Genomic DNA, 12,500 nt, shown 5'->3' with positions numbered 1-12,500 from the left:
TGAATTGGAATTGATGAGTTCAGTCATGAATTGACCCAACCCTGTCACTCACACACACACACACACACACACACACACACACACACACACAGACCTGCAGGTGGGGCCAGGCAGCCTCCAGTGTGGGCTCGTCTTCCTCCGGGTCGAACTCTGCTCCGGTCGGGTTGGAGGAGGGAGGCAGAGTCCGGAACAGGTTGACCGAGAACTGAGGAGAACAGGCAGCAGTGAGAACCAGAACCAGAACCAGAACCAGAACCAGGACTGCATTTCCCAATAACGATCGCTCTTAGTGGTTACAAAGGTTTCCTTCCTCTCCTGTGGCCTCAACAGCCACAGGTCTCCCACTCTGTAAGTTATACCCAGTTCCTAAGTTCATCAAATCATCAACTGAAGTCCAGATTCTGCCCTGAACTGTGTGTGTGTGTGTGTGTGTGTGTGTGTGTGTCTGCCCATTCTACTGTAGACTACAATCATCACTGGCAGTCCAACTAAAGCCGCCTCATGATCTTTTCTTCATTTTGATGTTCTTGGCATTCTGTGAGTCAGAAGCATCTTAATCTACGATGAGTTTTTAAGTTAGTTAGTCGTTAGTCGAGAAGCTTTTGGGAAACTCACTGTAACATTAAGATGCTTCTTACCACAGCATGTACTTCAGCTGCTAACACATTAAAGAGGAACTAAACCCTAAACCCAATGGTGAAAAGTAGGGTACTGCACTGGCCTTCTCCTATTGGCTGGTCTTTGTGACAGGTGATGTCACCACCTGTTGTACGCTATAGAGGGTGACATCACAGGGCACAGAGACCAGCCAATAGTGGATGACCAGTTCAGTGCCCTACTTTTCACCAGCAGGTGTCAGGCTTCACCACAGGTTTAGGTGGGGTTTAGTTACTCTTTAAAAGATTTTTCCAATCTTAAGCGACAATGAAAAGATTGAGCAGCGCACATTTAACAACTGAAATTTGCTGATTTCCAGTCTCTGTGATGCACACACACAACAACAGCTGTCTCTGAGGAGCACAAACCAAAAGACCACACATCGTTAGAAAAGACTCTTCATGCTACACCTGCACTCACGAGAATGTGATTTTTCCACGATATTTTGATACCAAAACAAACGTGCAGCCCATATGACTTGCAGCAGTTGTGGTTTGTGCTGCGATTTGCCTGAAAAAAGACTGAGAACACTTTCAGGTTTCTTTTTCTTTCCCGGCTCAGCCATCGCACACGTTGGATCTTGTGTTTACACTTACGGAATTTTTCCCTCTTGCTTTGTCCGTCGCAATCTCCGTTTTCATTTGCTATTGAAAATTGCCGTTAAGATTTGAGTCTTTGACGAGCGCAAACCACATGATCCTGCAAAGACCCCGATAAAATCAAACATGTTTGATCTAATCGTGAGGGTTAGGGTTAATCGTGGGATCATAGGAGAGAGATCTGAGTGTTTCACTTTCACACACATAACGATTACAGCTGCGACTAAACAATGTGACCCTGGACTACCCTGGACTACCCTGGACTACCCTGGACTACCCTGGACTACCTTGGACTATCCTGGACTGCCCTGGACTACCCTGGACTACCTTGGACTACCCTGGACTACCCTGGACTACCCTGGACTACCTTGGACTACCCTGGACTACCCTGGACTACCCTGGACTGCCCTGGACTACCCTGGACTACCTTGGACTATCCTGGACTGCCCTGGACTACCCTGGACTACCTTGGACTACCCTGGACTACCCTGGACTACCTAGGACTACCCTGGACTGCCCTGCACTACCCTGGACTGCCCTGGACTACCCTGCACTACCCTGGACTACCCTGGACTACCGCCGACTCTGCCCAATCTCAAATCGTTGCCAAATCAGGCTTCAAAACCGTGTAATGTGTCCCAGCCTCTAGGCCTGCGATGCTTTTGGGAAACGCAGCCCAGAACCAGAACCAGATCCACAACCTCCCAGCTCTGTGTGTGTGTGTGTGTGTGTGTGTGTCTCACCATGATGACAGCCTCGGGGTAGATGGACTCGGTCACCACGTCGCTGTTGTGTGTGATGTACTCCACCATCTCGTTAAGCCCCGCCCTCTTCACCTCCTTGTACTTGAGGTCGCTGAGCGGGTCGCTGACGAAGTCGAACAGGACGCAGCACTGCCGCAGCTTCTGCACGAACAGCTCCTCCCTGTCGATGGGCGGAGCATCTGAGGGGGAGGAGACTGTACTGAGACTGAGACGCACTTCAGACGACAGGAAGATTCACTGTGGTAACACTCAGGATTTATATCTAATATTTATGTCTGTCCTCCTCTCTCTCTCTCTCTAACTCCACAGTGATCCAGTCTATCTCCAGATCATGAATCTTCTCCTCTGTCTGTTCTGAACAGCCGGAGTCTGGTCGCTCTGTCCTGCCGCACAGGAAGTGATGCGTTTTAGGTTTCCGGTTTGTTTGGAATCAACAGAAGAAGAAGAACTGGGTAGTTAGCATGAGCAGCGATAGCCACCATGACTGAACAGACAGAGAGAAGAGAAACTCAAACTGCATCAACAGGAAATACAAGCTCCACCCACACTGTTTGATTGACAGGTGATCTGTGGGAAGAGCAGAGCAGAAACACCAAAAACAGGAAGTCCAGGATGATCACTTTAACCCTTAAAGTTCATCAGGTTTGGTCAGGTGGTCGGTTAATTGACAAATTACCAGTTCTGAATAGATGCTGCAACACACAGCAGACACACTGCTTCCCGACCAGAATGAAGGCATTGTGGGTAGGGAAGCAGCCTCAGGTGTTTGTTCTGATGCAGAGTGATCAGCTGATCAGCTGATCTCTGACTGAAACTTTTGATCCAGACTGTCTGACAGCAGTAGCTTCATGCAGCCTCCAATCATTAGTGACTGACGTATCTGAACCAATCACTAGTGACTGACGTATCTGAACCAATCACTAGTGACTGAAATATCTGAACCAATCACTAGAGACTGACGTATCTGAACCAATCACTAGTGACTGAAATATCTGAACCAATCACTAGAGACTGACGTATCTGAACCGATCACTAGTGACTGAAATATCTGAACCAATCACTAGTGACTGACGTATCTGAACCAATCACTAGTGACTGAAGTATCTGAACCGATCACTAGTGACGACGTATCTGAACCAATCACTAGTGACTGACGTATCTGAACCGATCACTAGTGACTGAAATATCTGAACCAGTCACTAGTGACTGATGTATCTGAACCGATCACTAGTGACTGAAGTATCTGAACCAATCACTAGTGACTGACGTATCTGAACCGATCACTAGTGACTGAAGTATCTGAACCAATCACTAGTGACGACGTATCTGAACCAATCACTAGTGACTGAAGTATCTGAACCAATCACTAGTGATGACGTATCTGAACCAATCACTAGTGACTGACGTATCGGCCGCTCTGACGTCTCTTCAGTCACATGATGCTGCAGCCAGTCAGCCTCTACATGTTAGCAGACATTTCCCAACTGACCAAGAATGTCGTCCATTTAAAGACAATCTGTTGGTTAAAGAGGAGATTTCAACAAATCTGTTCTGCCGAAACGATGATGAAAAACCGTCGCAGTGAACGGTTCAAACTTTAGCCCCGCCCAGGATTCAGGATCTGAAGCGGACTGGACTTCATGTGTTAGCTCCAGCAGCAGAAGCAGTTTGACATTCAGTCCAGAACAGGAAACACAATCTGTTAAATTCATAACGTCAGAAATCAATATGTGAGCAGTCAGAGTTCATCAGCGGGTGAAAATAGTGAGTGGATCAATAATCAAACTGTTCAGAGATCAGTGATATGATCCTGTCTGATAAACTGCAGCCTGGAAAGTGATCAGCTGATCAATGATCAATGACCTACTTAGATTATGATCTGTGGCTGATCGATTGGAGCGTGACCAGTTATGATCGCTCACCACACACACACACACACACACACACACCCTCAGGAGGTCTGTTCTGTGGTGTGACCTTTGACCTGCTGTCAGCTGACTGCTCTGCTTTATACTCAGAAAACGGTTTCCATGGCGACAGTAAGAAGATCTGGAGGACACCGAGAGACTCTGAATAAAGGTTCAAATAGAAACAGATCCAGACAGACAGACAGAGAGACAGACAGACAGACAGACAGACAGACAGACAGACAGACAGACAGACAGACAGAGAGAGAGACAGAGAGAGAGACAGACAGACAGACAGACAGAGAGACAGACAGAGAGACAGACAGACAGACAGAGAGACAGACAGAGAGAGAGACAGACAGACAGACAGAGAGACAGACAGAGAGACAGACAGACAGAGAGACAGACAGAGAGACAGACAGACAGACAGAGAGACAGACAGAGAGAGAGACAGACAGACAGACAGACAGACAGAGAGAGAGACAGACAGACAGACAGACAGACAGAGAGACAGACAGAGAGACAGACAGACAGAGAGACAGACAGACAGAGAGACAGACAGAGAGACAGACAGACAGAGAGAGAGACAGACAGACAGACAGACAGACAGACAGACAGACAGACAGACAGACAGACAGACAGACAGGAACTCTCCAGTCAGAAGAACCAGTTACAGCAGCTGATGGAAACAGCTCCAGGTCTGTTGTCCTGACAGCCAGCAGCAGCACTGAGCCGGTTTCTCTGTCTTCTCTGTCTTCAGCTCTCAGCTGACAGACTACACCTGGGCCGATATCCCATATTACAGTTCAGTTACCTAGTTCCATAACGTTACTTAAATACCACAAGATAATAACGTTACCTAACGTTAAAGTTTGTAGGGCAGCAGAAGACGAGTTGCTAAGTTAAGTTTCACTTTAGTTTTCACTCTGTGGACTGAGTTCAGTCTGCTGGTCTGCTGTCTGTGCTTCTCACATGACAGACAGGATGTGATGTCACATCAGGCCATTAGAGATCCATTTAGATCCATTTATACACACTGAGCAACTTCTGATTTTGTGCCTCTGTATGGAAACACTGCATCTCACAGTCAAAAACGCCCTCTAGAGGCCAACTGACAAAGTGCATCATCTCACTAAGTGTTACCTGACTGACTGACTGACTGACTGTCTGTCTGTCTGACTGACTGACTGACTGTCTGACTGACTGTCTGTTTGACTGACTGACTGACTGACTGACTGTCTGTCTGACTGACTGACTGACTGACTGACTGACTGACTGTCTGTCTGTCTGACTGACTGACTGACTGACTGACTGACTGACTGACTGACTGACTGACTGACTGACTGTCTGACTGACTGACTGACTGACTGACTGACTGACTGACTGTCTGTCTGACTGACTGACTGTCTGTCTGTCTGACTGACTGACTGACTGACTGTCTGACTGACTGACTGCTTGACTGACTGACTGACTGACTGTCTGACTGACCTGAATCAGCCTCATGATGACCTTGGCTGCACTGTGGGAAAAACTAAAATAATCATATTTGTAGTAAAAATGTGTTGTTTTATTTCAGGTGTTTCTGTTTTCCTGGAAACAGCAGAAAGAGAAGAAGACACCAGACGGCTGTCGTTTCCTCCCGTGCTTGAAGAGTGAGATCAAATTATAGAAATCAAATCAAGTAGAAATTTGTGGTAATTTGATGTAATTTAGGATAAATAAAATCCCCCCTCCCCCCTTTGAGAGCAGGTAGTTTCTGCAGCTCTCTGTGGTGTTGTAGTGTATAGTAGTATTGTAGTACTGCAGTACAGTGTAGTACTGCAGTAGTACTGCAGTAGTATCAGTACCTTTGAGAGCAGGCAGCTTCTGCAGCTCTCTGTTCTTGGTCAGGTTGAAGCGGGACGAGCTCTGTCTGCGCTCCTTCTTGACGAGCTGCGGACCGCCGGAGTACTTGATCTTGTTGAGCTGGGTGGGGGGGGGGGTGCTGTTACTGGGACGCTTACTGCCGCTCTGCTGCTGGGCCTGCACACACACACACACACACACACACACACACACACAGTTTCAATGTGAGGAGAAATTATACTTCAACAACAGAGTGGACTCAGGAATGCAGGTTGTAAAGTGTTTTATGGGATTTTTCCTTTAATGAATCACTTCCTGCTGTCACACGGCAGGTCAGCAGCCACAGCTCTGACCTCTGACCTCTGACCTTTCACCTCCAGCCAGACACTGGCTCTGCTCAGTTAGTCCGGTCTTCTCTAACCCAGCATCACCTGGAGTCCTGTCTCAGCTGCTTAGGTTTTGGATATTGTGCTCATGGTTGGTCCTGATGATTCAGCGTTAGAGCCGGGCCATAACTCAATATTCTGGATTATCATCTTTCAGTGAATCATGGTGATGATCTGATCTGGTGATTTGGGGAAACCATGACACAGTTCTGCTGTCTGAACTGATGAGAACAAACACATTCTGTTTCTAAACACTTCAAAATGAGGTGTGAAACATTTTAAGGAATATTATTTGAAAGTTTCCGTTTTGTTTGACATCACACCATTACCAACATTACCATTCAGTTCAATGGCATGAACATTAATTTGATTATTTAACATGGGAGTTTTCATACATGAGCTGTATCAGGATATATATCGATACAGAGAACAAGCACAGATCGTGTTCAGGTCTCTGCCCTGCAGCACTGCCACAGTTAAATGATCTAACTGCACTAACGTGACTTAAACACCACAAGATGACGTCACCTACCGTTAAAGTCTGCAGGGCAGAAGAAGAGTTACTGACTGCAGATCTGTTCCTGACTGTGAATGTTAAGTTTCACTTTGTTTTCACAGCAGGAGACTCTGACTGAGTTCAGTCTGCTGGTCTGCTGTCTGTACATCTCCACACTACAGACAGGATGTGATGTCACATCAGGCCATTAGAGATCCATTTAGATCCATTTATACACACTGAGCAACTTCTGATTTTGTGCCTCTGTATGGAAACATTGCAGCACACAGTCAGAGACGCCCTCTAGAGGCCAACTGACGAAGCATCATCTCACTAAGTGTTGACTGACTGACTGACTGACTGTCTGACTGACTGACTGACTGACTGACTCTTCAGCTGCAGTGGAGGAAATGAAAAAAAGAAATGAAATTAAAGTCACAATGAAATGTGAACCTGCCTTTCTCTCTCTAACAGTTACTGCGATCCCATTGGTTTACACCATCAGACACTTCTAAATGATCCCTCCCCTCGTGAAGCCCCGCCCCCAACATCCTGTTTCAACAGGAAATGCATCAAATTATGGAAGCGAGACGCTCTCAAAATGTCGTTTCATCGTGACTTTAAATGTTTACAAATTCTGTGATTATTAACTGTGAAAACAAAATCTCTCCACATGATTTTGCATGATGATCTGCAGCTGGTTGTTCCTCTGCAGCCTGTCAGAGTTTCTACAGATCACACAGCCATCCAATGAGCAGAAGTGTTTTCCATCCATAGACTCAGACTGATCAATTCACATGATCAGGCTGCGTATTGATCTGATGCACATGGCACACCAGCGGGCTGGCTGTGTGTCGTGTTGCAGGACTGCAGCCAAACCCAAATAGCCCCGATCAATAGCTGTTCACCCAGCACCCTGCCGGCCCAGCACCCATGGGTCCCTGATCCACACACCTACACACACCCACACCCACACCCACACACACACACACAGCCTGAAAATACACCAGTCTGGTCTGTGACAAACAAGCCAGCAGCTGAAGAGTTTAAAGGAAAAACTTTTTTAATCAGCTGTTGATGTTCTTTTCATCTCTGGCTCCAGTAGTTTGTTGTGTTTTTCTTCTTGGTGGATAACCGGCCAATCGTAGACGAGGTGACGTCACCTCCAGATATTTCTAGTTTGATATGAGAAAATGTTTCAGGATGTAAAACCTCAGCGGTAAACGTCAGGTCTTGGTGTCAGTCCCTCAGAATCAAAGAGCGAGGGCTTCTTTCTAGGGCCGCCATTTTGCACCAAGAGACGTTCAACAATCATACAGGGAGAAATCCATCATAGAAGAGAGAGACGTGAGGGGGCGTGGCCACCATCACAGACACGCCCAACAACGTGTGATTGACAGCACCAAGGTCCCACCTCTTCTCAGCCTCGTCTGTCTGTCTTCAGAAAGTGAATCTGAAGTCTGAAACCTGAATCTGATCAGCAGCACTTCATTAAAAGTCATTGTGTGTAAAATGAGAGTGGCGGCAGTAAAAGGCCAAGCTGAGCCTGAACAGAATAACAACACACACACACACACACACGCACACACACACGCACACACACACACACACACAGAGCTGAACTCCCTCCATGTTCTCTCTCCAGCAGCTCTTCTGTTTCTCGTTCTCAGTCTCATTCCTGCTTCCTTCTTTCCCTCCTGATGTGATTTTATATTGAACAAAAATATAAATGCAACATGTAAAGTTTTGGTTCCGTGTTTCATCAGCTAAAATAAAATATCCCATGCACAAAAAGCTTATTTAAGTTTAAGTTTAGTTTTATTTGTCTTCATGATACTGTGGTCCTTCATGATACTGTGGTCCTTCATGATACTGGTCCTTCATGATACTGCGGTCCTTCATGATACTGTGGTCCTTCATGATACTGGTCCTTCATGATACTGTGGTCCTTCATGATACTGTGGTCCTTCATGATACTGGTCCCTCATGATACTGGTCCTTCATGATACTGTGGTCCTTCATGATACTGGTCCTTCATGATACTGGTCCTTCATGATACTGTGGTCCTTCATGATACTGTGGTCCTTCATGATACTGTGGTCCTTCATGATACTGTGGTCCTTCATGATACTGGTCCCTCATGATACTGGTCCTTCATGATACTGTGGTCCTTCATGATACTGGTCCTTCATGATACTGGTCCTTCATGATACTGTGGTCCTTCATGATACTGTGGTCCTTCATGATACTGTGGTCCTTCATGATACTGTGGTCCTTCATGATACTGGTCCCTCATGATACTGGTCCTTCATGATACTGTGGTCCTTCATGATACTGGTCCTTCATGATACTGGTCCTTCATGATACTGTGGTCCTTCATGATACTGTGGTCCTTCATGATACTGTGGTCCTTCATGATACTGTGGTCCTTCATGATACTGGTCCTTGATGATACTGTGGTCCTTCATGATACTGGTCCTTCATGATACTGTGGTCCTTCATGATACTGGTCCTTCATGATACTGTGGTCCTTCATGATACTGGTCCTTCATGATACTGTGGTCCTTCATGATACTGCGGTCCTTCATAATACTGGTCCTTCATGATACTGCGGTCCTTCATGATACTGGTCCTTCATGATACTGTGGTCCTTCATGATACTGCGGTCCTTCATGATACTGTGGTCCTTCATGATACTGGTCCTTCATGATACTGCGGTCCTTCACGATACTGCGGTCCTTCATGATACTGTGGTCCTTCATGATACTGCGGTCCTTCATGATACTGCGGTCCTTCATGATACTGGTCCTTCATGATACTGCGGTCCTTCATGATACTGCGGTCCTTCATGATACTGCGGTCCTTCATGATACTGCGGTCCTTCATGATACTGCGGTCCTTCATGATACTGCGGTCCATCATGATACTGGTCCTTCATGATACTGCGGTCCTTCATGATACTGCGGTCCTTCATGATACTGGTCCTTCATGATACTGCGGTCCTTCATGATACTGGTCCTTCATGATACTGCGGTCCTTCATGATACTGTGTGCCTTCATGATACTGCGGTCCTTCATGATACTGCGGTCCATCATGATACTGGTCCTTCATGATACTGGTCCTTCATGATACTGCGGTCCTTCATGATACTGTGTGCCTTCATGATACTGCGGTCCTTCATGATACTGTGGTCCTTCATGATACTGCGGTCCTTCATGATACTGTGGTCCTTCATGATACTGGTCCCTCATGATACTGTGGTCCTTCATGATACTGCGGTCCTTCATGATACTGCGGTCCTTCATGATACTGCGGTCCATCATGATACTGGTCCTTCATGATACTGCGGTCCTTCATGATACTGCGGTCCTTCATGATACTGCGGTCCTTCATGATACTGTGTGCCTTCATGATACTGCGGTCCTTCATGATACTGCGGTCCTTCATGATACTGCGGTCCTTCATGATACTGTGGTCCTTCATGATACTGGTCCCTCATGATACTGTGGTCCTTCATGATACTGTGGTCCTTCATGATACTGGTCCTTCATGATACTGCGGTCCTTCATGATACTGCGGTCCTTCATGATACTGCGGTCCTTCATGATACTGCGGTCCTTCATGATACTGGTCCTTCATGATACTGCGGTCCTTCATGATACTGCGGTCCTTCATGATACTGCGGTCCTTCATGATACTGCGGTCCTTCATGATACTGCGGTCCTTCATGATACTGTGTGCCTTCATGATACTGTGGTCCTTCATGGTCCTTCATGATACTGCGGTCCTTCATGATACTGTGGTCCTTCATGATACTGCGGTCCTTCATGATACTGTGGTCCTTCATGATACTGTGGTCCTTCATGATACTGGTCCCTCATGATACTGTGGTCCTTCATGATACTGTGGTCCTTCATGATACTGGTCCTTCATGATACTGTGGTCCTTCATGATACTGGTCCTTCATGATACTGTGGTCCTTCATGATACTGGTCCTTCATGATACTGGTCCTTCATGATACTGCGGTCCTTCATGATACTGCGGTCCTTCATGATACTGGTCCTTCATGATACTGCGGTCCTTCATGATACTGCGGTCCTTCATGATACTGCGGTCCTTCATGATACTGTGTGCCTTCATGATACTGGTCCTTCATGATACTGTGGTCCTTCATGATACTGCGGTCCTTCATGATACTGCGGTCCTTCATGATACTGCGGTCCTTCATGATACTGGTCCTTCATGATACTGCGGTCCTTCATGATACTGCGGTCCTTCATGATACTGGTCCTTCATGATACTGTGGTCCTTCATGATACTGTGGTCCTTCATGATACTGCGGTCCTTCATGATACTGCGGTCCTTCATGATACTGGTCCTTCATGATACTGCGGTCCTTCATGATACTGCGGTCCTTCATGATACTGCGGTCCTTCATGATACTGTGTGCCTTCATGATACTGCGGTCCTTCATGATACTGTGTGCCTTCATGATACTGCGGTCCTTCATGATACTGCGGTCCTTCATGATACTGCGGTCCTTCATGATACTGTGTGCCTTCATGATACTGCGGTCCTTCATGATACTGTGTGCCTTCATGATACTGTGGTCCTTCATGATACTGCGGTCCTTCATGGTCCTTCATGATACTGCGGTCCTTCATGATACTGTGGTCCTTCATGATACTGCGGTCCTTCCACAGGCACCGCTGGTGGAAGATGTCCTGAACGGCAGGGAGTCCGTTGCCGGTGATGTGCTGTGCCGCTTTCACTACTCTCTGTAGTGATTTGCGACTGTGGGCAGAACAGTTTCCGTACCGGACTGTGATGCAGCCGGTCAGCAAGCTCTCCATGGTGCTTCTGTAGAAGTTCGTGAGGATGCTGGCGTTCATACCGGATTTCCTCAGTCTCCTCAGGAAATACAGCCGCTGGCGAGCTTTCTTCACAACGGTGTCTGTGTGTAAGGTCCAGGAGAAATCCTCAGAGATGTGAACTCCGAGGAACTTGAAGCTGCTGACCCTTTCAGCCACGGCATCACCAATGAGGATGGGAAGGTGTCTACCTCCCTGCTGTCTCCTGTAGTCCACGATCATCTCTTTTGTTGTACTGACGTTGAGAGAGAGGTTGTTGTCCTGGCACCAGCTGGTTAGTGCCTTCACCTCCTCTCTGTAGACCGTCTCATCGTTGTCTGTGATGAGGCCCGGGACGGTCGTGTCGTCAGCACACTTGATGATGACATCTGAACTGTGCTTGGCAACAGAGTCGTAGGTGAACAGGGTACAGGAGGGGGCTGAGCACACAGCCCTGCGGTGCGCCTGTATTGAGGGTCAGCGAGGAGGAGGCGTGGCTGCCGATTCTCACCACCTGGGGCCCGCCCGTCAGGAAGTCGAAGATCCAGCTACAGATGGGGGCGTCCGGTCCCAGATCGACTCAAATCTTGTGCACAGATTTGTTTACATTTCTGTTCCTGAGCATTTCTCATTTGCAGATAATTTCTTTCAATGGAATGATTTTTCTTAAATGAACTTTAACTAAGTAAAATCTTTGAAATTGTTTCATGACTCCACACTGGTTCAGTTAGACTCCACACTGGTTCAGTTAGACTCCTCATTGGTTCCAGTTAGACTCCTCACTAGTTCCAGTTAGACTCTTCACTGGTTCCAGTTAAGACTCCTCACTGGTTCAGTTAGACTCCTCACTGGTTCCAGTTAGACTCCTTACTGGTTCAGTTAGACTCCTCACTAGTTCAGTTAGACTCCACACTGGTTCCAGTTAGACTCCTCACTAGTTCCAGTTAGACTCCTGACTGGTTCCAGTTAGACTCTTCACTGGTTCCAGTTAAGA

General features: G+C 47.0%; 1 protein-coding gene across 1 annotated transcript in view; it reads right to left on the bottom strand.

Moving 5' to 3' along the window:
• The window catches only part of ppp2r5d (protein phosphatase 2, regulatory subunit B', delta), a 26,757-nt gene that overhangs the window by 9,876 nt on the left and 4,381 nt on the right, over window positions 1-12,500 (bottom strand). Inside the window, exons 3-5 of the mRNA XM_078288656.1 lie at window positions 5,775-5,949; window positions 2,000-2,199; window positions 95-205 (exon numbers count right to left, since the gene is read on the bottom strand). Of these exons, the coding sequence (XP_078144782.1) occupies window positions 95-205; window positions 2,000-2,199; window positions 5,775-5,949 (486 nt within the window). The remainder of the gene's footprint in view (window positions 1-94; window positions 206-1,999; window positions 2,200-5,774; window positions 5,950-12,500) is intronic.

Source organism: Centroberyx gerrardi, chromosome 15 (assembly GCF_048128805.1).
Source record: "Centroberyx gerrardi isolate f3 chromosome 15, fCenGer3.hap1.cur.20231027, whole genome shotgun sequence".
NCBI classification, from domain to species: domain Eukaryota; kingdom Metazoa; phylum Chordata; class Actinopteri; order Beryciformes; family Berycidae; genus Centroberyx; species Centroberyx gerrardi.
The sequence above is the reverse complement of the archived record's forward strand: the minus strand, read 5'-3'. Positions and strand labels throughout refer to the sequence as shown.